The sequence below is a fragment of the Crocodylus porosus genome, unplaced genomic scaffold, assembly GCF_001723895.1.
Source record: "Crocodylus porosus isolate Cpor-Errol unplaced genomic scaffold, CroPor_comp1, whole genome shotgun sequence".
Lineage (NCBI taxonomy): Eukaryota > Metazoa > Chordata > Crocodylia > Crocodylidae > Crocodylus > Crocodylus porosus.
The window spans coordinates 37800334-37820097 of record NW_017728949.1 but is presented as its reverse complement, the minus strand read 5'-3'; the positions used below and the strand labels follow the sequence as shown (position 1 = coordinate 37820097).

The following is a 19764-nucleotide window of genomic DNA, read 5'->3' as shown; positions in this document are numbered from 1 at the left end:
AGGCCTGAGATGGAATCGGTTTAGGTTATGCAGTTATTTATAAATGGCATAGTTTAGATCAGTAGCAAACAGAACATATATTCACCTTTTGGTGGGGGAGGAGGGGCAAATCTTAGATTGGGTTCCATCATTTTTAAACTAGTCTGTGTGTACAGCACTTCTGTTCTGTTATGGGTATAGACCGGTTTTATGTGCTGAACTTCTGTTCTGTTATAGGTACAGACTGGTTTCCAGTCTCTTATACTAGTAAAAGTGTATTGTCTCTACCTGGCCATTGAGCCCTGCTAAACTTTATCATCATGGCATGCATTATTATATTTTACTTTATAAATTAAATTCTTTATGATACTTAGGAGGTTATTCTCACATAAAACCTACAGAATGGAAATCTATTTTACTTTAATAATACACACACTTCACCAGTGGTATTTTTGTCTGTCTGTTTAAAAACAACTTATTCCTTAAACCTTGCTGTATCACATTATATTTATTCACTGGCCCACTCTCAGCTTTCAGAGAAAACAAATTTTTTCTTAACTAATTGTTGGGTAACTATAACATTTACAATGGCTTTCTTTTTAAGAGATCAGGAACATTAATTTTCAGCATATAGCATTAGGTTACTGTAAGCAAATTCTGTGAAATGGTTTCAAGGACAAATTATAAACCAGGGCATGCAATTAAACAGGATCAAGAGATTCATAGAGCAATTCAAATGTTCTTCTTTACCTGGTGGCTTCAATTCCAGTTTGATTTCTGCAAGAGAATAATAGATTGAAAATTATAATTACTTCTTGTTCCAATATGTTATATCAGGTATTCGATTTTGTATGCAAGCTACACTCACAAACAATGCTCAGAGCATGCACTAACCTTTGGTTGTCAAGTACAACTCTGCAGTGCTTCTTGCTTCACCCCTTGGTTCAAGACGAGCAATTACAGAATATACACCTGAAACAGAAAATTATTTTGATATTTATTTTTGCCTATCATTGAAAAACACGAGAAAAAAAGCGTCAACTAAAATGTGCAATTAAAATTACCTTCATCTTCTGCAGTAACATTGTGGATAGTCATGTAATGACAGCGACCTTCACTTCTAAAACTGTATTTATGACTCTCCCTCAGTTCAATGGGGCCTTTATACCATGTCACGATTGCATCATCAAAAGACACTTCACACTCAAAGGTTGCAGACTGGTGTTCACTCACTACTATATTCTGGATGCTCTTGGTGAATTGAATTGGTTCAGCTGTTTTTGAAACAAGAAATGAATAAATTCCACTTCAGGTCTGTTATTGTTTATATACCTTTTAATCATTGCCTCATTTAATGACAGAAATCTACCTAGATACTGAATAGGAATTGAGGAAAAAAGAAATACAAAGAAAGGAGAAGTCTTCATTCCATCTCCTGTAAAATTCTCTATTCAGGAAAATAGTTAAGAAGACACAAGAGCACTGATTATCAAGACTGTTGTGCAGGAGACCATAGAAGAGAAGCCATATGGGCAATTAAGATAAAGGATGCTTGAAGTACAAAGAGATCTATAAAATCATATGATCAAATAAAACCGTAAGAATCACAAAAACAGGAGAATAAATAGGATACCTATAACACAGATCATATAATTTGGGGAAAGGGATCATATTAATTACATATACTGTACAAAAACTATTTGTTTATGCTGGCAGGGGTATTTCCCCTCTTAATGAAGCATCCATAAATAGTTTATCATTATTGTGATAAAGCCATTTCTGTCTGTTTACAAACCTTCAATGCTTAGATCTGCAGTTGTTTCTAGGTTGTCAAGTCTGCAGGTATACTGTCCTTGGTCTTCTGTTCTAACATCCTTGATGATGAGCTTGTGTACTTTGTCTGAAACTTGGGTTGAATATCTCCCTCCTATCTTAATGGCCTTTCCATTTCTATACCACTGAGATTTGGCATTTGGGATAGAAAACTGACAAATCAGGGTACATGTGTGTCCTTCCTTGAAAGTAGTATCATGTAGATGCCGTTCAACTGCAGGTTCTGTTAGTATGTTAAAATATATATTTTAGAAGACATCCTAAAGTGATGAATCAAAAATATAAATCATTTTCAAAATCATACTTAAATGAACTTACCGATCACAGTTAGCCTAGCACTAGCAATATGTGGACCACACACCACTCTGAAATTTCCCTGATCTTCAAGTTGACAGTTTCTAATTCTCAGTATATGCCGATCACCTTCTAGTCTTATTTCATACTTGTTACTGGCGTCCAACTTTTGAGTTCCTTTGTACCATGACAGTTTGATTTCTGGATAATTAATTTTAATTTCACATTCAAAGACAGCATCCTCATCTGTTAAAACGGTCTGGTTTTCAATATCCTTGATGAGGGTGACAGGCTGAAAAATATTTAAGTGGTACAGTTTTCATTTCAAAATCACAGAATAGTTTTTCTAAGCAATCCAAAACTATCTTGTTACCTCTGTCTGTGAGAGTCTTTGTTGAATAAATGCTACAAGTTCATCAAACTCCTGTTCTTCTCTTCGAGCTTTTTCTGTGATTTCAATTTCCTGTAAAAAGCCACAATAAGATTTAACATATAATAAGAGCAATGGGAAATAACTATAAATCATTATATTATGTCTGTCCACCATAAGCCCAGAGGGTCATGTGTGTCCCTACTAGGATGGAAATATTGTTTAAATAATTACCCATTTTAAATCCTGTAATAATATTGGTTAAATGGTTAACCAATAATACATGCCTAGCACCCACGTTTTGCAACTAGTCCCCATCTCCTCTTCTTCCCTCCTTCCAAAGTCAGCAGCATACTGCAGGGAGAGGGAGGCAGAGGCAGAGCTGCATGCTACAACTAGCCACCTTCCTGGGGCACTTCGCTTCCCATCACTGTATTGCATCTTGTGCTAAATGTTAACTGGAATGCATTAATGGTATAAATATAATTGCCATTTAACCATTTAACTATTTAACCTTTCACATCCCTAGTCCCTACCTATACTTTTGGGATAACCTCCCCATCTGTCCATAATAAAAATTCCATGACACCTCTGAGCACAAAGATCAAGACCTCACTTTTTGGACAGAAGTCATCGCTTCCCCCAGGGCTTGGGCAAGCAGGTTGTTGGGAAAGTGTGATTAGAAAATCAAAATTAGAATCTAAATCTGTTGGATATGTCATGGGCGACTAGTGCCTCTTGAGTCTGGGGGGGGCACCCTCAGAAGCCACAAGCAGTGTTGGTGTCAGGGATGGGACTGCAGAACACCCACAGTTCTGTCGGGGGGGGACATGCTCCACCCCTGTGCCTCCCCTACAAGTTGCCTATGAGATATATAGTAACATTACATGGAGAACATCTATCCTTTTGTCAGAAATTACATTTCTCTTAATGTCCCCAATGCCATAGTCAAACTAGGTCTTACCAGTCTATGGGTTTCCTCCTCTTGAGATTGCTTGAGTAGCTCAAAAGCTTGCAGAAGGCCACGAAAATCTGTAATTCCATACATACGAGCGTACTTCTCATATTCTTTAGGATCAACATTTTTGAGAAGTTCCATGATATCAATAGGCTTCTCTTCCTCCTCCTCTTTCTTTTTAGTTGGAGTCCTATTCAAGTAATAGAATAAGTAATTATTTTAATGTAAAATATTTCCCCAGGAGAACTTTGGAAAACTCAGTGTGCTTGAAAGTATTTTGTATTGTATGACTCTTCATTTTAGCACTAAAGTTTTGTATTACAGAAACTTAGGGCCCTACTACATATTTAAGTTAAAGCTAAATAGAAACCGCTATAGAGTTGTTACTCATTTTCAAGTGCTAACTTTTTAGTTGGTTGGCTCTTTTTATAGCTGGATAGTGATTTTTATTGTGTGATAATTACATTGCATGCTTGGCTGGTCCAAATTTATTGCACGATTAACCAGTTAATTGTGGGATAATTACTTTGCACATGTGGCTGATCTTTCTTTGCAAATGTGGCTGGCCTAAATTTACTGTGTGATTAATCAGTTAATTGCATAATATATGTAATGCATAGCTGGGGCCTTAGGCACATAAGTAATCTTCACTTGTGGAGACTTTAGCTTGATACTGGACCACTGATTCCAGTAATAGTTGCTAGAATCAAGCTTTATATGTAATCAATCTTTTTTGGTATATCGTGATTCTTAATAAATTACATCTTGATCAGAGCTAATCTATCGACTACAGAGTAGTCTGTAAGAGACTGCAACACTTACTTCTTCAGTTTTGCTCTGAGATCACCTTCAACAACTTCTTGCCTTCTTTCTTCAACTTGTAGATTGACACTGGTGTCTATTTCACCATGTTGGTTAAAAGCCACACATTTGTACATTCCAGAATCAGTTTTTGTTGTGTCTTTTATTTCTAGTTTGGCTTCTTCTCCTCTCTGTTGGATGCTTATGCGACCTCCCTGATTGAGTTGTCTCCATTTTCCCTTCATCCATTTTACATTTGGAATTGGATCACCTCCAACTTTGGCAATAAATGTAGCAACACTCTCTGTAGAAAAATGCAAATTCAAGAAATTAAGCTTTTATGTATCTAAGACAGGAGAACTTATTAGTAAACAACTAATAAAGAAGTACTGATGATGATGTATTTTTAGATGTATGCTCTTACTTTCTATAACTTTGATACTCTGAGGCTCTTGGATAAAGTAAAGCCTTCCATCCACTGCTGCTTTCTTAGCTTCTGGTGCAGCTGTTGGTTTTTCTGGAAAACAGATTAAAGTAATTAAGGCAAATGGTTTGCTGAAATAGCTTATTTTGGAGCATAAGGCCACTAGTCACTGCCCTGAATGAGAAGATCTGCAATACCAGGATATATTTGTTGTGACATTTCCCAGTTACCAAAACAGGAGAAAGAAATCCCAAGTAGTTTAATATGACTGTTGTTAAAATTACATTTTATTCCACAAGATGAATCCAGACATTGTGCATCCATTCACCTGATTCTGTTATTCATTGCCAAAATGATCTCACTGAAGCCATTTTAATGTATGCAGATATAAATGGCACCAAAATCAGGCCATTAGTCTAAGATTTTCAAAACAACTTGCCTTAAGTTTAGTGTCCAAGATGTGTATTTTGGACCATAAATAAGATACCTGGCTTTCCAAAGTGCAGATTGGTGATACTCAACAATGACTAATGACAATATCAAGGGGCTGTTTTGGCATTCTTTTTTTAAAAAAGACTGATGCTCTGACTGTGAAGCTCTCAGATCCTACAGTAAGGGGAAACTTACAAAGAAAGTCTCATTCCCACAGGACAACTTACAACTAGTGAGGAAGCAGATGGCTTGGAGGTATGATAGGCCAGCAGCAATCAACCTCTCTGCTACTTCTAAGCAGTGCAGGGAGCTGTTCTGTTCACCATCTTATTTTTTGGTCAGCTCATTCTCAAGCTTGCTGTGGTTCCTACTGTCCTACAGGCATTGAGAACCCTACCTATTAATACTTTATAACTTCTTTTAGTAAGCTAACCCTCCCACCTTCTTACCCATAAAGCTTGAATGTACATCCTAACCCTTTGGCAGTTAGGCCTTGTCTTTAACTGTTCATTTAAATTCTAAACTATTATGGTAGAGATCTGTTATTTGTTTGATAATAAGTACCTATTTTTTAAAGTGTATATTTAGGCACTATATCAATTATTTTAAAATTTAATGCCTTCAAAGGGACAATATTTCAGATTATATGATTTGATACAGGAATAAAAGACACTTTTTGTATTGGATTACAAATAACAACTCACAGAAAACAAAAGCACTGTGTATGTGATCACTATAGTTCTGTCTTAAATTACCATTACATGTCCTGATTTTTCTATTTTACTTTACCTTTAACTGTCACTTTCGACTTGCAAGTGTCAGTTCCAACTATGTTTGAAGCTTTGCATATGTATTCGCCTGAATCAGCTTTTGCAACAGGTGAAACTTCCATAAGAGCCATTCCATTAAGAAAGCTAAAGCGGCATTTATCTGAAGCTCTTATTTCTCTTCCAGCCTTCTGCCACTGAATCTTAATTGGCTGTGAACCATGGACATGGCAGCTTAGCTGCAAGATATCACCTTCTTCTATCGTTACTGGTTGAAGAGGTTGATCAAACACTGGAGGCTTTTTAGGTTCTGGAATTCAAATATTTTTCAGTAAATAATCAAGAAAGAGCATTATGTTATGAATGTAAGGGAGAAAAACAAGAAATAAGTATATATCTTGATTTTAAAAAGGAAGTTATATCTATAAGTAAGAGAATGATAACTTATGTAACTTGATACATACAAGTCAGATTTCTGAGAATCCACTACTCAGATTTGGAAAATAAAATAAGTATGGAAGATTACTTTCACAAAAAGCATACAGAAAGGGTGGCTTATGTAGTACATCTTCTCTTAATACATTACTAATGTATTTTCATGCATTCTTAAAAGATGATAAAACAACTAGAACACTGCTGCAATTTTGCAAAAATTTCCTAAAACCTTGTGAAAGATCATATGTGCCATCCACTGCAATTTTGGTCATCGATACCTATTTAGAAGAAGATGAATTTGTGCTGATACACTAACATTAAAGTGTAAAAAATTTTGCATAGTAAAATTGTCAGTATATGAAAAAAATTAGTAATGGTTTAATAGATAATATGAGGATATTTTATACCACCAAAGGTATGTTTTAAAGATATTAATTCATATATCACAACCAGATATATTATAATTAGTTATACAATTAAAAATCTTAGAACAAAGATTGCTTGCTTTGATGGTTTAGCTCAAGGATCAGCAAACTGGCTCACGGGCTGGAATTGGCCTGTGAAGATGTTGGGTTTGGCTTGGGAAGGCATGGGGGATAAAGCAGTATGCAGCTATGCCAGACCACCCATCCCTTCCACACCACCTTTCTGCATGGCTGTCCCTGCTGCTCTCTCAGGCCTCTGTTTACCTTCCTGCAGAGGAGCCAGGTATCTACAGCAGGGATAAACATAAGTGACTTGCGCTCTTTGGAGGGGGCCAGAGATTTCCTGCAGCAGTGGGCTAGGTCTCAAGCTCTGGCCCATGAGGGCAAAAGATTGTCAGCCCATAGCTTAGCTCAATCTCATCCTGATTGTACATCAATGCAACATTATTGGAATAAATGCAAAAAAGCAAATTTACTGACATTACGGTAGGCAAAAGTGAATGAGCATGACATGTTTTAAGTATCTAGGGCTCACTAAAAGCTAGTCTTGGGTGAAGAGCACATGTAAGAATAATATAAAAGGGAAAATAACATGGAGGGATTCTGTTCATTCTGATACAACTTAAGTAGGTGAAATTCAGTTGCAAATAGGAGAAGAGAAAAATGGCATCTGCAAGAACCTAGAGCTTGTTCCTGGCATCAGTTGGAGATATGTGCATACTAAGGCTACTACTAAGTTTAAGTGCCCTATTTAGCAGGGATAAAAGACTAACCCTATAGAACATAAAGTTCAGAGAAGCTGAAACACCCACAGCTCCAACTGAGATCACTTGGAAATGAAGGTGATTGGTGCTGCTGACAGACCACTGTTCCTCATCAAAGTAAAATAATTCTCTGCTTAAGAGAAGGTAACCCTGGGCTTGGACTATATTGCTGAGTTATTATTTACAATAAACATACATTAATAGCAGCAAGCTTTGTTTAGAACTTTTTAGTAGAAAAAAATAAGAAATCTACAAGGAATCAGCTCCAGCTATTATCTTGAACTTATTTATTATTATTTGCGCACAAATGTATGAAAGTTAGTAATAAGGCAAGCTGATTTTTGCTAAGAATGACTTGATTAGCTATACAATTTGTATATGGCCTACTAATACACTGACACAGAAAATCAACAACATAAACAGGAAAAACATGAAATTAACTAACCTTTAATTACAACAGAAGATGTACACAAGACACTTCCTGCTTCATTGGACACTTTACAGGTATATAAGCCAGTGTCACCCTGACCTGTGTTCTTAATACGTAGTTGTAAGGTGTTGTTTTTGAATGATATCTCATAGTTAGCACTTGGATGGACTTCCTGATTGTTTTTGTACCAGGAAACTGTCATAGGCTGAGAACCAGACACCCGGCCCTCAAGTGTAAGGGCATTCCCTTCTGTTTCTTCAACTGTTTCAGATAGTTTCTTGGTAAAACTAGGTGGAATTTTGCGTTCTGTAAGAAATAAACATGCTATTCAAACTCTCAAACCAAATATTTCACGTAACAGGGTTTGGCTTTTTAGAGAAAATATGCTGAGAAGAATAACAGCATGTATCATGCTCTGTAAACAGAAGTGCTAGATTCATTTTTCTATTAAAAGAGAAATCACTCTCATGCTGCTTTAAGAAAAAAAATATTTAAAAAGTAATATCAAGATTTTAGTTTTAAAAAGCAAGAAAGAGATTAGCTTCTTTCATGAACTAATTAAAATCTATTTAACATCATAAGGCCTGTAAAGTTTCAGGGAAGAGTGAATTGAAGAAAATATCATATTTCATTCTCTCCGTTTCATATCACTCTTGTCTCCCCTTCTCAAATCTCCCCACACTTTTTTTCAGAGACCCATGAGTTCTTCCTGCTGGAAACTTTCAAGACATATTTCAAAATCTACATATCTAAAACTTAGTCTCCAACTTATCTCACATCAGTGAGACTAACTCCCTTTGCACCCAAAGAAGTAGACATGCACACTGCACATGCATAGGTCAATACCTTTAATATTAAGTTGAGCTGTGGAAGAGTCCTTGCCAACCTCATTGCTGGCATAGCATGTATACTTTCCAAAATCTCCCTTGTCAACTCTGAGAATGGTCAAATGGGCTATGTTTTCTACATAACTGATCTGGTATTTTTCTCCAGTTCGTATCTCTTGGTTATCTTTTGCCCAAGTAACCCTAACTGGTTGTGATCCAGAAATGTGGCATTCAAAGTCAGCACTCTCTCCAGCAATACCATCCACAGGTGCAACTGGAATGTCAAAGAATGGAGGAGTCTTCCCTTCTAAAGGTTGTGAAGAATAAACAAAATATTTATTTTCAAAATCCTTTTCATTTTAAGGATATTGTTAAATAAATTTTACCATTTTAAATTCATATGTATAGTAAAAATGTGTTAATAATCAACTAACCTGTAAGAATGAGCCTGGCAGTAGAAGATGCAGTTCCAATAGCATTGGAAGCTGAGCAACTATACTGCCCAGCAAGACTCTTGTCAGTCTGCAAAATCTGGAGAGTTGCTACATTGTTTACATATGATGTTTGCACATTATAGCCCTCTCTTATAGGTGTACCATCTTTAGACCAAGATACTTCAATGGGTTCAGAGCCAGTTATGCCACAATCAAATGTAATTGGTAAGCCTACCATTTCATGAATATCTCTCAGTTTTCGTGTAAATGTAGGAGGAAGTTTACGCTCTGCAAGAAAAGAGGTGTGATACAATGAAGCCTTCTGGAAACTATTCACTATTGCTGTATCTTTCAATAAGCACTGCATAAGACATGGTATTTTAGACTAGGTCAGATTTACAAGATATGAGAAGATTCACTCATTGGTTTGAATCAGCACACGTACTAAAGCAAAGTAGGAGGCCAACAAAGGATTACATGCGTTTTTACATCATATAGTTTGGAAGAAAGGAATTCTGAAGTTTGTGGAGAATGCAGACAACTAATTTTATCGGTTACACACCTGCATTTCCATTCAGCCTGAAGAACCAATTAATGGTCTCACACTCCCAAGACTGGTAAGAGACAGGGGGGAAACTGAAGCAATGGCCTGAATTCATTTTGAGGGAGATCTGATCTACTAAGGAGTGGTGGTAGGAATGGATTTCCATACAGAGCTTTACTACTAGAAAGTCATCTGGAGGTTTCTTGTGCAGCATGGTCCCTAATGGTTTAGGGAGAAGCACAGAGTGCTCCTAAGAAAAAAACTTTTTCTGACATACCACAAAAAGAAAATAATGTATTAAAATAAATTATTCACCTTGAACAGCAAGCAAAGCTGATGAAAAAGCCTCTCCAACACTGTTTTCTACTTTGCAAATATATTCCCCACCATCACTGCTATCCACTTGGCTGAAAACCAGAGTGGCAATTTGGTTCTTAAAATGCATTTTAGCTGTTGGCGTTGCCCTTAGTTTTGTATCGCCTTTGAACCATGAAACAATCATTTCAGGTGTTCCAGCCACTTGGCATTGTAAGGATGCAGAATCTCCCACTATCACCTGAACTGGTTCCAAGGGTGCAACAAAAAAAGGTGGTTCTAAAGAACAAACACAGATCATTAGTACCAAAAATAAAATATAACAAATAAAATAAAATTATTGTTGTTGGAATGACAACGCACCTAATACTGTTACTGCAGCTTGAGAATTGTCTTGTCCAGAATCATTTTCAATATGACAAGCATATTGTCCCTGATCCTCTATTTTGCTATTGGGAATTTCCAGTATGGCAGATGTTTCTGTAGTGGTAAGGCTGCATTTTTCAGATTGAGATAGTTTTATGCCATTTTTCTTCCATGACACTCTGATTGGAGGAGTACCACTATATGTACATTCCAGTATTAATGGCCTTCCTTTCTCTACACTGAAATCATTCAGCTTTTTCACAAATTTGGCTGGTTCTAAAATAAACAAGATAGTGATATATGTTAAGGATAGGCCATGAGATTTTTTTCTTGTTTTTAAAGAAGCATTGGCAACTGCAATCTGAACAAACCTTTTACAAAAAGATGTGTTGTACAAGAAATCTTGCCAGCCTCATTAGTGACTAGGCAGGTATAATCTCCACTTTGGAGTGGATGAACATCAAACAGCTCCAGTTCTGCAATCGAATCTTCCAAGGTAATGTTGCATCTGTGTCCAGGTGTTAATTCCACGCTACCCCTAAACCATTTAACTTCCAGTGGTGGGGTGCCTTTTATGATACTTGTAAAAGTTATATTGTCCCCAGATAACACATTCAAGGGATCAGGTTTCTTCACAAAAGATGGAGGTTCTAGACACACATAACAGAAAGTCAGAATAAGCACCTCTGCACTTTATAAAGAGTAAATTTTTTAACGTGCAAAATACCATTGGTTAAAAATATATAACAGAGTCAAGAATGCAAATTTTCTGCAAAGCCGTGATTTTCAATCTTGAAGGTCTGGCATGCTCTCAGTACTGACCTCTAACAGTCAAATATGCACTGCATTCATCAGATCCAGCTACATTAGTAGCTGTACACAAGTAATTTCCAATATCAGATTCCTGAAGCGCATTCACTTTCAAAGAGCAAGTATTGTCTGTAAGGGTAGCCTGATACTTGTCTCCACTGGTGATCTCATGTCCATCATGGAACCAGGAAACTGAAATAGGTGGTGACCCATACACTTTGCACTCCAGTACAGTGGATGAACCCAAGAGACCATGAGTTTCTTTCAGTTTTCTTGTGAAAGAAGGAGGTATAATACGATCTGGATAGGTTAAAGCAAAGATTTCAGTATTACTATCAAATTACTATTAGTATCTATCAAAACCAATGTGTGTACTTTCTTTTGGCACATCCACCTCAACTCGGGTAAATCCCAAGTAAACTTATAATTCACTCCTTGAGACCTGAGGTCTTGAGAAAAGACAGTAGTAGCCTGAAGGTAGAACTTGACTCTTTTCAGGGTTCCCTTTTTTCTTTCGTTTTGGTAATACAGGGAAAACAACCAAGTTGCACCATTTGGCTTAATGCAGACACATTCAGACTCATGTGATGAAACTGAATCTTGACAACACTTCCTGCCTTTTCAGACATGGAGAAAGGCAATGGAGGATTCACCTACCCAACCCATAGTGATCATGTCAGCACAAGCCAACTGAAAAAGACTCCAATGACCATGTCAATGAGTCATCCAAGGGCAGCAGTTGTTTGATATGACATCAAAGGAAACAGCATTTTGTCTAAATTCCTCTTATTACAAATAGTAGCATCAAATATAACTCAAAAGTTAAGCAACTAACCTGAAACATGCACTGAAGCTGTGCAGCTGCTTTTGCCAACACTGTTTTTCACCTCAAAAGTGTACTCCCCACTGTCTTCTAATCCTGCATTGAGAATCTTAAGCCCAGACACTTTGTTGAAGAAACTGATTTTGTATTTGTGGTCAATTGAAAGCTCATTTCCATCCTTAAACCACCTAGCTGTAAGCTCTGGTGTGCCATCAACTGTGCATTCTAGAGTACAAGAGTCTCCAGCTGTGACTTTTATTGGTCCAGGTTTCTCTACAATAACTGCAGGTTCTGAAATGAGATGCATATCACAGTTACATTTTAATCTAGTTAGGATCAATTGTTGATAGTATAATATTTCAAAATGTGTCTCTATGTAGAGTATGTTTTGTCCCCTAGTTACAAACCTAGAACAGAGAGACTGGCAAAACACTCCTGAACTCCAGCCTCGTTTTTGATCTGACAGGTATATTTTCCAGCATTGACTGGTTCTGCATTTCCAATCTGTAGAGTTGCAATGTTGTCTGAATAAGAAATCCAGAGATTTTCACTTTCTCTAATGATTTCCCCTTTGTCTTTCAGCCACAGAACAGATATGGGTTGGGCTCCTTCTACTGTAGCTTGCAATTCAATTGATTCCCCAACAATAGCAGTGACATCACTGAGCTTCTTCACAAAGGTTGGTGGTGCTATTGAATGGAAGACAGTTGACAGTAAAAAACGTAAGGAGCGGAAGAATCAAGAGAGGGTGATAAGAACAACAGGATGCTAAGAATATAACAACACATAAATCATCGTACAAACCTTTTAGAGTTATAGAGCAAACACAAGTGTCACTTCCTACATCATTTACAGCTTTACAGTGATATTCACCGACATCTGCAGTATCCGTGTTCAGAATGTGAATACTAGCCTGGTAGTTCTCAGACATGATCTTGTACTTTTTGCTACTTCTAATTTCTCTTTTGTCTTTATACCATGAAATCTGGAATGGAGGAGTGCCCTGAAGCTCACATTCCAGGTGAACATCAGAACCTCTCAGAGACTGAACTGGATGGGGTTTCTTGCTGAAAACAGGAGGTGCTACAAAATAAGAAGTTTAAATATCTGTTATTTCAGTTCAGGATACTCAAGGAAAAAAACTTGCAAACGGTTTTAGGTTTGATCAGCAAGGAAGAGTAAAGACATGATTCATAGCAAAAGATGGCTTCCTTGCCACAGAACACTGATATGATGCCCTACTTTTTCAGAAGGCAGTATGGGCCTCTGCAAAATAAAAGAGTAATTCAGCATTCTGACCTTTCACTTTGAGTAAGGTACTGCTGCTTGCACTGCCTGCTGCATTCTGAGCTTCACAAACATAGTCTCCACTGTCTTCAACACTGAGATTGTGCATTTCAATGACTGCCACCAAATCAACAAAGGACATTCTATATTTTTCACTGGGGTGGATTACAATCTCATCTTTGTACCAGGTCACTTTGATTTCTGGAGAGCCTCCTATTTTGCATTCGTATCTTGAAGAATCATGTTGTTTCACAACTCTGGAGGAGTCTAGTTTCTTTACAAATCTTGGTGGTTCTATAAAACCAAAACAAAAAGGAGTAACAAGATGGTACAAGAATATAGTGTACAAATTCATTAAAATTATGGAAGCGATTAAATAATTAACCAAAACTGATTGCTTCTGGGAGATACGGATATCTATCGACACTGGCCAAAATGGTCTTTGACAAGAATGAGCACAGAACATAGAAAACAAACAAAAACAGACTTTAGTATGTCTTTGCCAATTATATTACATATGTATGAACACCATTATGTCAGTAATAAAGAAGTGTAACAGAAGACTAGAGTCCAAATAGTTTAGCTAACAATATGAGCAAGAAGAGTATTTATACTGAAAAGCACAGCAACTGAACCAGATCTTTACATCCTATTAATAACTGATATAATCAATATATATATGTTGATTGGCAAATCCAAACAAATGTAAGTGTAAGGAAAAAGATTATTATTGTTCACATACTCATGCTACAGGCTGAGGTAATAAACAACATACTTTGGAAATGTTTGCTCATGAGAAGATACACGATATGGCTGATATGACCGAAACTTGGTGGTTTGGATCCTATGACTGTGACTTAAAATAGATGGTTAAAAAATGTTTCCTAAGAATTTAAAAGGGTGGTGGTAAGGAATTTAACATCAAAGACACCATTACCCCTGGTTCAGAATCACATGGATTAAAATTCTAACTAATAAAACTAATACTGGTGGCATGTATTACAACCACTCACTAGGGCAAACTTTATTTAATAGTTTCTAAAAATAAAAGATTATTATTATTTAACAATGAAAGTCCTTCACCCACACAAAATACCTCAGTGTCGGCCTCATTTGGACAAACAAAGAAGAACTAATCAGGGAGCTGAAAGTTAATGGTTGCCTACTAATCCTGATCTAGTTGCATCTACTTTCTGTAAACAGACTATTCCAGCAAATAGGAATGTACTGGGACTTTAAAATAACCAAATCTCCAGTGTTTAAAGGAATTGTAAGTATAACTGATTGCAAACATTTAATTGAAAATGGGAAATGTTAACAACAGAAAACAAAATTGGAAATTGTTCAAGGACATTCTCATGGATGTCTAAAAAACAATTTGTTTACAAAAAAAAGTTATGTAGGGGAAAAAATCCTAATTAAAAGGAAATTAAAAAGCAAAATGAAACTTTTAGCAAAGATAGAATGGCAAAAGGGGATGCAAATATCAATTAATATAAAAGTTAGAAAAGTAGGTAACTGATGAGGGAAGGTAAATGAATCAATGAAACATTAAAGACCAATGGGATTAAAGAAAATAAAAAGATATTTTCTAAACATGTAGGGGACATAAGTAACTCTAGGGAAGTTGTAGATCTATTGCTAGATGGAAATAACAAGCAGTGATGCAGAAAAGGCAGAAAAAACATTCAATAGATATCTCTGCTGTGTATTTAAAAAAAAGCAGGAGGATCAACATATTATGGATGGAATAACAATGTATCATCTGTAACATCTGTGAGGCAGCAGCCATTAAAATGAAATATTTTCAAGACAGGAAGATGAGATAACTTTTAACTAAGAGCTATCTAAGGAGCTGTCTGAACCACAGTTGTTCATTTTAATAAAAGCTGGAATACTGGTCAAACTCCAAAGGACAAGACAACTACAACATAATTCCAATATTAAAAAGGGCAAAAAAGGGGGTAAGCAAGCCAGCAATTGTTAGCCTGGAATTGATTCTGAGCAAAGTAATGGGACTAGTAATTCAGGACTCTGTCAACAAAGAATCAAAGGCTAAAGAGTTTGATTGTTAGTGGAGAGACAGTTGTAGGCAAAGAATCACAGAGAGAACATTGCTTGGTCCAATATGATTCAATAATGTTATCAATAATCTTGTGTATAATATAAAGTTTACCCAGTAAAAGTCTGCAGATGACAGATTGGTAAGACAGTCAATAATGGGGGCTGTTTACTGTTGCATATTTATAAGAATCATTTGGTGAAATTGTAAAAAGTCAACAGGATGCACTATAATATAGCCAAACACAAGGTAGTACATCTTACAAGAAAGAACGCAGACATATCAACAGGACAGAAGAATTTGCAATTAAGAGAAGGATTTAATAGTCAAGATAAATAACCACCTCAGCTTGAGATCTTAGTGCAATGCCATGGCTAAAAAAGCGAATGCGATCCTTAGATGTATAAAAACTAGACTATCCAGTAGAAACAGAGAAGTAATTTAGCCTTTCTCTGTTCACAATACCAATAATATCCTATTAGAATATTGTGCCTTGTATGTCCATGCTTCAACAGGGATGTGGAAATAATGCAGAGAGGCTAAAGTTGGACCACAGACGTGATCCGGTGGTTTGAAAACATACCTGAAGATGAGAGGCTTGAAGAGTCCAATCAGAATAACTTACTAAATAAAAGATTGAGGCATGATTGGTCAGAGCTGAGTTACACACAGAAAAGATCTGACAGAGGGTAACTTTGTTTTAGTCTTGCAGACAGTGACATACATAATTCAGTGGATATCACATGCAGTTTGACAAATTTAATCTTGAAGCAAGATACAATTTCCTTGCAGAAAATGTATTGAAATAGTGGGACAGTTTTAGAAGGAGAGGTGTGGACCCCCGCCTTTGAGTTTTAAAATTAGACTAGATCTTTCTAAAAGATATGCTTTAGATCCAGCTTCTGGTAAAAATTCTAGGGGAACCTGTGTTTATAGAAGGTCATGATCATTGTTGTCCCTTTCACATCAGAATCTATTAATGCACAGAAAAGTAAGTGTGAATTATAAAGCCTATCTATTGATTTTTGTACACACCAGCAATACAATACATATAAAAAAACATAAGCTAAAAAAAATTGTTGGCGGTACAGCCATTTTTCATGGCACTTCTTTCAGTAAATAAAAATACAGAACATGTTCTCTTTACATGGAGTAAGGCATTAGAAAGGAACACTACCACACTAAGGCCAAGATTCAAAATGCCAATGAAGCTCTTGCCAGACTATGCATGCGGGGTGTTTCACTGGATGCTCATTCACTCGTTGGGATGACTCCTGGGATTAAATGTATCCATGTTCATGTATTTGCCACATAAGAGAAGCAGTTTTCAGGAAAGATTATTATTCATTTCTTGATTTCTGGTCCTCAAGGCGTATTACAAATCAAGATAATACTGCAGTGAACTAATTTGCTTCTCCTGATGAAGATCACTGCCAGGCACTTCAAGAATGTTGTACAAATCAATTTGCAAACCAGAGTTGTATTCAATAGATTGTTTCTAGTTTCAAGATTCTTAGTAAATAAGTATTTAGCAGTAGGACCTAAACTTCTTTTTACCAGAAGACAAATCCCACTGTGAAGACTGTGCCTTTTAAGAAGCAGATTTCATGCTCATCCTGTTAAAGATGGATGGGAATGACACATCCGGAACAACTGTAAATTAACCCAAGGTCCCCGCCTACATTAAGGAAATCACCAGCATGTACTGGTGTAGTTTACACCACTACAGCTTAAGCCGGTCATAACTCCGGTAGAGTTATGTAAATTGAAAGATCCACTTCCTATGCAGTTAAGGAGAGCGTTGGTGGAACAAATATTTGTCACCATGGCTGCTTGCTGTCAGCTCCTCCAATTTTTGTTTCTAGGAGGTGCTCAGTGTGTGTCAAGTTATTTTGCCTGTAGGAAGGTAAAATGAGTCTCAATACAACCCTAAAATAAATGGCTGCATGATAAAGTAGGTGCTGTTGAAACCCTAATGAGTGTATCAGAGAAGACAGATCCCATTAAACGGCAGCCTGGGGAAAGGAAAGGTCTCATTTTCAGTCTGCTTTGCACCCTTTGGGGAGAGCCAGGCTCCGATCTGCCTGCCTGCCTTTGGTTTGAAACAGTCAAAAGCTGGGCAAGAGAAAGAAAAGTCTCTGCATGCTTAAATACCTTGTACGCTCAGCTGAGCAGCACAGGAGTCCTTGCCCACGCTGTTGCTCGCAGTGCAGGTGTAGAGGCCTGCGTCTCCTTTGCCAACTTTTAGGACGGTGAGGCTGGCCATGCTTTCCACCAGCGTTATCTTGTAGTTGCCTCCAGGCCGGATTTCTCTATTCTCCTTTGCCCAAGTGACTTTCATGGGCGCTGAGCCAGTGACGTGACATTTGAAGGACCCGCTTGCCCCAAGAGCCACGTCAATCGGGACAGGCTTTACATCAAAGAAAGGAGGTCTCAGGTGCTCTATAAATGGAAGGGATTGTCAGAGTACTTCTGCCCCTGCTGCCCTCATCCCTTGGCCACCCTTGCCTCAAACCAAGGGACCTCCCCCCTGCCTCTGTCCCACTTTCAAGGAGGAAGGTTTTGGGCAGCTACAGACCTGTGAGGAGCAGCTTGGCACTGGAAGAGGCGCTCCCCAGAGCATTCTGAGCAGTGCACGTGTACAGGCCGCAGTGGGCCATGGCTGTCTGCAAGATCTGGAGAGTGGCTACGTTATCGAAGAAGGTGCTCTGTGTATTCTCATCAACACTTAGCACCACCCCATCCTTGGACCAGGACACCTCCAGGGGCTCTGAGCCAGTGATGCGGCAGTCAAATGTAACCGGGGAGCCTACAGTCTCCTGGATGTCTTTGAGCTTCCTTGAGAAAGTAGGTGCGAGTTTGCGTTCTGTGGGGGAAGAAAGGAGGAAGACATCAGCATGGGGGAGACCAGATGCCTTAAGGAAGAGCAACTGCTGCCTCTAGAGAGCCAGGCAGTGGGAGGCAAAGGATCACCTTTGACAGTAAGCTGTGCCGTGGAAGAAGCAGAGCCCACGCTGTTCTCTGCTTTGCAGAGGTATTCGCCAATGTCTCCCTGCTCCACCTGTGCAAATGTCAGTGTTGCCACATTATTCCTCAAGTGCATTTTGCAGGCAGGCGTGGACCTCAGCTTTGTATCTCCCTTGTACCAGGATACCCTGATGTCTGGTGCCCCGGCTACCTGGCACCGGAAAGTGACTGCCTCGCCAACTTTCACCTCCATACTCTCCAGGGCCGTCACAAAGTAAGGTGGGTCTAGGACACAAAGGAACGCAATCAGCACCACAAAGAGCCAGTGCCTCATAGTTAGTCCTAGCAGGGGAGGGAGCCTGGGGAGCAGAGAAAAGCCACGCACCTAAGACAGAGACCAGCCCTTGGCACCTGTCCTGCCCAGCCTCATTGGTCACCTCACAGCTGTATTGCCCCTCATCCTCTTTGGTGCTATTCAGAATCTCCAGGATGCCTGACTTGTCGGTGGCAGTGATGCTGCACCGTGGGGACTGTGCAATCTGCATGCCATCCTTCTTCCATGTTACCATGATGGGAGGGCTGCCAGTATATGTGCTCTCCAGCACAATGGCCTTCCCCTGCTCCACGCTGAAATCGCTCAGTTTCTTCACAAAGGCCGCAGGCTCTGCAGCAACAGAGAAAGCATGAGCCCCAAGGCAGGGGCAGGGAAGGGGTATGGGCCAGAGCGTTGCACGGCAGCGGTGGGGACCAACCTTTGACAAAGAGATGTGTGGTGCAGGATGCACTTCCCGCCTCGTTGCTGACCACACAGGTGTAATCGCCACTCTGTGCCGGGGCCACATTGTATAGGTCCAGCTGCGCAACCATGTCCTCCAAAGAGATGTCACACGTCTCATCAGGCACCAGCTCCCTGACGCCTCTGAACCAGGTCACTTTGAATGGGGCCGTGCCTCGGATGTGGCTTGTGAAGGTCACACTCACCCCAGGGACAACTTCCAAGGGATCAGGGGTCTTGGTGAAAGAGGGGGGTTCTGTGTTTGTGGGAAGAAGGTAACACACACACAAAAACACACACAGAGATGGTCAGTTGTAAAGACCGCAAAATGGGATTAGGTCCAAAGAAGCATAGAAAACACTTTGCCAAGAATGAAAGAGCAAGGGGTGGAGGCAGCATTTTGCCCAGGTGGGCAGTACCTGGCTGCTTGAGCCTGACCTGCAGGTGGGGCAGGGTACCTGGCTGCCTGGCACTGACTTTTGGGGAGGAAGAGGGGTACCTGGCTGCCTGGCAGTGACCTTGCAGATGGTGGGGTGGGGGTACCTGGCTGCCTGGCACTGACCTTGCAGGTGGAGGAGGAGTAGGGACTTGGCTGTCTGGCACTGACCTTGCAGGTGGCGGGTGGGGGGATACTTGGCTGCC

General features: G+C 38.9%; 1 protein-coding gene across 1 annotated transcript in view; it reads right to left on the bottom strand.

Moving 5' to 3' along the window:
• The window catches only part of TTN (titin), a 273859-nt gene that overhangs the window by 170639 nt on the left and 83456 nt on the right, over positions 1-19764 (bottom strand). Inside the window, exons 83-108 of the mRNA XM_019553528.1 lie at positions 19100-19378; positions 18733-19011; positions 18354-18632; positions 17959-18246; positions 17535-17822; positions 13331-13612; positions 12836-13114; positions 12439-12720; positions 12044-12322; positions 11221-11508; positions 10770-11048; positions 10396-10674; positions 10033-10311; positions 9174-9461; positions 8759-9046; positions 7928-8218; positions 5881-6168; positions 4660-4752; positions 4257-4539; positions 3441-3624; positions 2480-2569; positions 2131-2398; positions 1775-2035; positions 1044-1253; positions 874-951; positions 730-756 (exon numbers count right to left, since the gene is read on the bottom strand). Of these exons, the coding sequence (XP_019409073.1) occupies positions 730-756; positions 874-951; positions 1044-1253; positions 1775-2035; positions 2131-2398; positions 2480-2569; positions 3441-3624; positions 4257-4539; positions 4660-4752; positions 5881-6168; positions 7928-8218; positions 8759-9046; positions 9174-9461; positions 10033-10311; positions 10396-10674; positions 10770-11048; positions 11221-11508; positions 12044-12322; positions 12439-12720; positions 12836-13114; positions 13331-13612; positions 17535-17822; positions 17959-18246; positions 18354-18632; positions 18733-19011; positions 19100-19378 (6309 nt within the window). The remainder of the gene's footprint in view (positions 1-729; positions 757-873; positions 952-1043; positions 1254-1774; positions 2036-2130; positions 2399-2479; positions 2570-3440; positions 3625-4256; positions 4540-4659; positions 4753-5880; positions 6169-7927; positions 8219-8758; positions 9047-9173; positions 9462-10032; positions 10312-10395; positions 10675-10769; positions 11049-11220; positions 11509-12043; positions 12323-12438; positions 12721-12835; positions 13115-13330; positions 13613-17534; positions 17823-17958; positions 18247-18353; positions 18633-18732; positions 19012-19099; positions 19379-19764) is intronic.